Source organism: Temnothorax curvispinosus, unplaced genomic scaffold (genome assembly GCF_003070985.1).
Source record: "Temnothorax curvispinosus isolate PA1 unplaced genomic scaffold, ASM307098v1 QBEX01002717.1, whole genome shotgun sequence".
In the NCBI taxonomy this organism is placed as follows: Eukaryota; Metazoa; Arthropoda; class Insecta; order Hymenoptera; family Formicidae; genus Temnothorax; species Temnothorax curvispinosus.
Genome location: NW_020212497.1, coordinates 1,444 through 5,646, shown reverse-complemented (window position 1 = coordinate 5,646; position 4,203 = coordinate 1,444). Strand labels below are relative to the sequence as shown.

At 37.2% G+C, this 4,203-nt stretch overlaps 1 protein-coding gene across 1 annotated transcript; it reads right to left on the bottom strand.

Moving 5' to 3' along the window:
* Positions 1-2,044: 2,044 nt before the first annotated feature.
* LOC112451870 (smoothelin-like protein 2) lies at positions 2,045-3,548 on the bottom strand (the record flags this gene model as incomplete). The annotated part of the gene is made up of 4 exons (XM_025011775.1): positions 2,045-2,743; positions 2,848-2,999; positions 3,139-3,262; positions 3,445-3,548. Coding segments are annotated over 4 exons (504 nt in total), but the record flags the coding sequence as incomplete, so codon positions are not given.
* Between the last annotated feature and the right edge of the window lie 655 nt (positions 3,549-4,203).

The window sequence follows — 4,203 nt, the reverse complement described above, 5'->3', positions numbered from 1 at the left end:
TCAGATTTTGCAAGATCTATAGTTCTATAACAGTTCTATAAAGAGTTCTGCCATATAAAAGCAAAAAAATTAATTATAAGGTACTAAAAAAAATTACAATGCATCGAGTAATACCGGTTGAGACGCCAGTTGAAATCTCGGAGTTCCGGTTTATGTAAAATATTTTTCGAGTAGTTTTGAGCATATTGAAACATTTTCTAAAGAGTTCCGAGCGTTAGAATCTTTGTGTTATATTAAAAAAAATTAATATTAACCGAAAAGTAATCATGACAGAAGAAGATGAGACGCTGTGCGAAATCTCGGAGTTTTGGCTTATATAAAATATTTTTCGTATAGTTCTGAGCATACTAAAGCATTTTTTAAAGAGTTCCCGCCACTAGCTACGTTGTATATATATGTTTATTAACTTTAGCAAACACTACGTTGTATAATTTTTAAATAAATTAATACCGCTCGGAAATCAGGAATTTATCGAAAATAAGGTGAGACGCTGGCCGTATTTCGGCAGTTCTGTGAGTTTTGCTATAATTCTCGTGTAGTTCTGAACGTATTCTAATGTTGTCCTATTTTATTCTGGCAATAAGCATTATTTATTTATTTTTTAAATAATTCTTATCGCTCGAGAAAGACCCTATTCTCGATAAATTCCTGACTTTCGTGCGTTATTAATTTATTTAAAAATTATACAACATTGCCAATGCCCGGAACTCTTTAAAAATTGTTTTAGTATGCTTAGAACTGTACGAAAAATATTTTATATAAGCCAGAACTCCGAGATTTTCTACAGCGTCTCACCCACATACCCGTAAATGTGTCTTTTTTGGGCGATAAAAATTATTTAAAATATGAATAAATAATGCTTATCGTCAGAACTCTTTAGAAATAAACGTTAGAACACGTTCAGAACTATACGAGAATTATAATAGAACTCACTGTTACCCATGTGTATTGTTTATTTAAGAAAGTGTTTTTATTTTTATCCAATTATCCTTCTGTTGTTGCTCGTAATTTGGCCGCTTAAACATGCATAGGTAAAATAAATTTAATAAGAGTGCAAGAAACATTATAAACTACCATTTTTTCCTCAATATAGTTAATAATATAATTATTGGTATGCATTTAAATATTAAATTTAAAATTTATTATGCAAAGTAAAGGTTTTTAATGTAAGACTTTTTTAGATAGAAAAGCATAGAACGGTTTCTATACATTACATTTACGAATTTTAGTTTTTATGTTTATAAATATTTATTTAATTAATTATATTTGCAATCTTTATATATTTATAAATTTCAAATATATATATATATATATATATATATATATATATATATATATATATTTATTTATTTATTTAATTATAAATATAAAAATTAAAATTTGTATACAAGCAAATGTAACGTATATAGCGGGTATAGCGTATCGTTGTTTGTCAACTCGAGACTCGGCACTCGGCGAGACACGAGACGCGATACCCGAAATGCGTGGCATCGTGGTATAGCCGGCAAGCCGGCCCGTGCAAAGCGGCAACGTCACAGCTCAAGAGAGACAGCAGATCGTATGTCTGCTCTTCTCTCCCCGCTCGAAGCTTGCCGAGGGCATAGCGTACACGGACAGAGGAAAGGCTTGCGCGACCAGCATATCCCCTCCATCTGAGTAGTTCGGACACGAACCATAGCATGGATACGAACCCATGTATCGTTACCCGAGTCTTCTCTGATCGTTACCGAGCGTAACGCCGTAGTTGACGTCCACTTTCTCAGAGGGCAGATTAGGACAGACGTACCCCGAAGCCGGATGGCCGCTCTCAGGTTTCTCTCTGCTTTCAACTTTAGATTTTTGAAAAAAATTTACAGAAAATCAAAATATATCCGATAATAATGATCAGGTAATAATAATAACTATATAACAATAATCAGATAGTAATAGTAATTAATTAAATTTTAAGAAGTACAATTTTGAGAATTTCGAAAACATTCGAGGATTCGAATCGCGAAAGTTCAAGCTTAAAAATTAATAAAATGTCAGGAGAATAATTGAACAATTCTTCTCATATCACATATTTATTTGAGAAATCTCTTTGGTATTCTTAAGACATTTTTTATTAGTTTTATAATATCGACGCTAACGTCACTGGCAACGATTCTGCGTTTCGCTTTTACACGTGGATACTGGTCGTGCATTTTTTTTATAGAAACCATTAGCCGCTGCATCAGCATCGTATCGGTAGAAATAAGTAGTTACGTTAGTAAGGCTGCGTGCCAGGAAAATATGCGAGATACGAAAATATAAGACATGTACGAATGCATTATAGCTTCTCACGCAGTCGTGAGACTAATTTCAATGACTCATCATCATTGCCGTCATCTCATCGTCATCGTCGTCATCATCATCATTGTAGGACATTGTCTGAAAAGTTCTACGCTTACTACCAGATTTGATTCACATGTGGCCACAGGAACACCAGTCTGACTGCGTACAAAAATGAATGGCTATTTGTTCTTCCAACCACATATGAGTTAGAAAAACTTTATTTTCTACGTGTAGCGTGTTATGTCTTGGCGTGAAATGGAATTATGTTGCTGCTGTTGCTGGCTGCGATTTTAAACTTTAGCCGTGTTAGTCTTCATCCTTGAAACGACGATAGATGGACTGAACATAAGTGAAGACGCACTTCCAATCCGGCCGTTGCATCATCACCATGTCCTCGACGTCAAGTAACGGCGCGATCCCAGCGACTTCGCTGCAAGAGAGAGAAGTTCTTAGGTTTGCGAATAACAAAAAAAAAGAGATTAACTAATACGTAAATATCTCAGCATCTCGAAATGAGAAATTCGGAGCTCTTACTCGGCCTTCGTAAAAGCCAGTTCGAAGTTTTTCCTGCGGTTCTCCGGACGTAGAGAATTGTAGTCGAAAGCATCCGGCCTAAAGTGGTGGATCAACGCGCAGAATGCCAAACCGTTGTTCCAGCTTGTCGAGAAGTTGTCAAGCTGTACATTCTGGAAACAGGATGAAAAAGTTTTTATACGTATAATAATTCAATAACTCGCTAACCGCAACGTGCTTTCTCTCGATAGACACAAAGAGAGCGTCGTAAGAATATTGTTTTACATAACGCATATACGATGCACACTTTACCTCGTACTCTTTGGTTTTCGATCGGCACCACGCTAGTAAACGCTCTTTAATTTGCGCAGCGTTATCTCGTACGGTTGGTTCGGTGAATTTGAATCGAAATTCCGTGGCCGGCGATTTTACGGGGCTAAACGAACAAATCAGGGACAAAATATAAACCACTCGGCAAGATGTGAAGCAATTAATACATGTAAAATTAGCATGTCTTCTCTTTCGCTCTGTCAATCAGAGTCTTCTTCGATGATCTCTGCCACGTTAAAGCGTAATCGTTAATTATACATATCGTGCAGTTTTAATTTCTGTTCTCACCTTGGCGACAAACTGGCGCTATTTTGCCTGTCGAGCTGACGGAACTTGGCGAACGGCGACAGCGGCTTCTTCGGAGCTGAAAGATCAACAGGGCGCTGTAAAGCCTACGAATTAACGCTCAGAAGCGCACGATATAATGTTAGACTCGTATCGAAATGCATACTAATTGTAAGATCTGACTGAAATGTTAATGTCTCTCTTTCTACATCTATTTTAATTGTCTATAACTGAATCCCTGGTAACAAAGGCGTCAGAGGTGCGGAATTATTAGAAAATCTGGATCTAGCAGAATCGTTCATCTCTCCACTCTCGTCGCGTGCCCGCAGCGACATGCATTAGTTCGTCTTACAAACAAATTCAATAACGGTTTAGTATGAAAAAAAAGAACATAAGGATATCACGATCACGAGGAACATACACGTGTCTGTACAGATATTAATTGTCTAAAGTATCTAAAGTAACAAGGAGGTGAACAAATCTGAAGTGAAAGAAAAACGTAGCACTTCGGATTGAGTTTCGATTGTAAAGTGGATAAGGTGCTAAATTCGTCGATCGACCGACATCGATCGACGCCACCGCCATGCACGAGCGTTGAAAAGGTATTGTCCTTGCGCGTGTACACACGCACGCACGACGCACTTGTACTTCCACGAGGACGTCACGAAGTGTGGCGGCAAGCATGGGTCAGATTATCGGTCGGACTACGTTTAGGAATTCTAATTTTTTTTAACGTAGTTCCGTAATTCGTAAGGATTAACG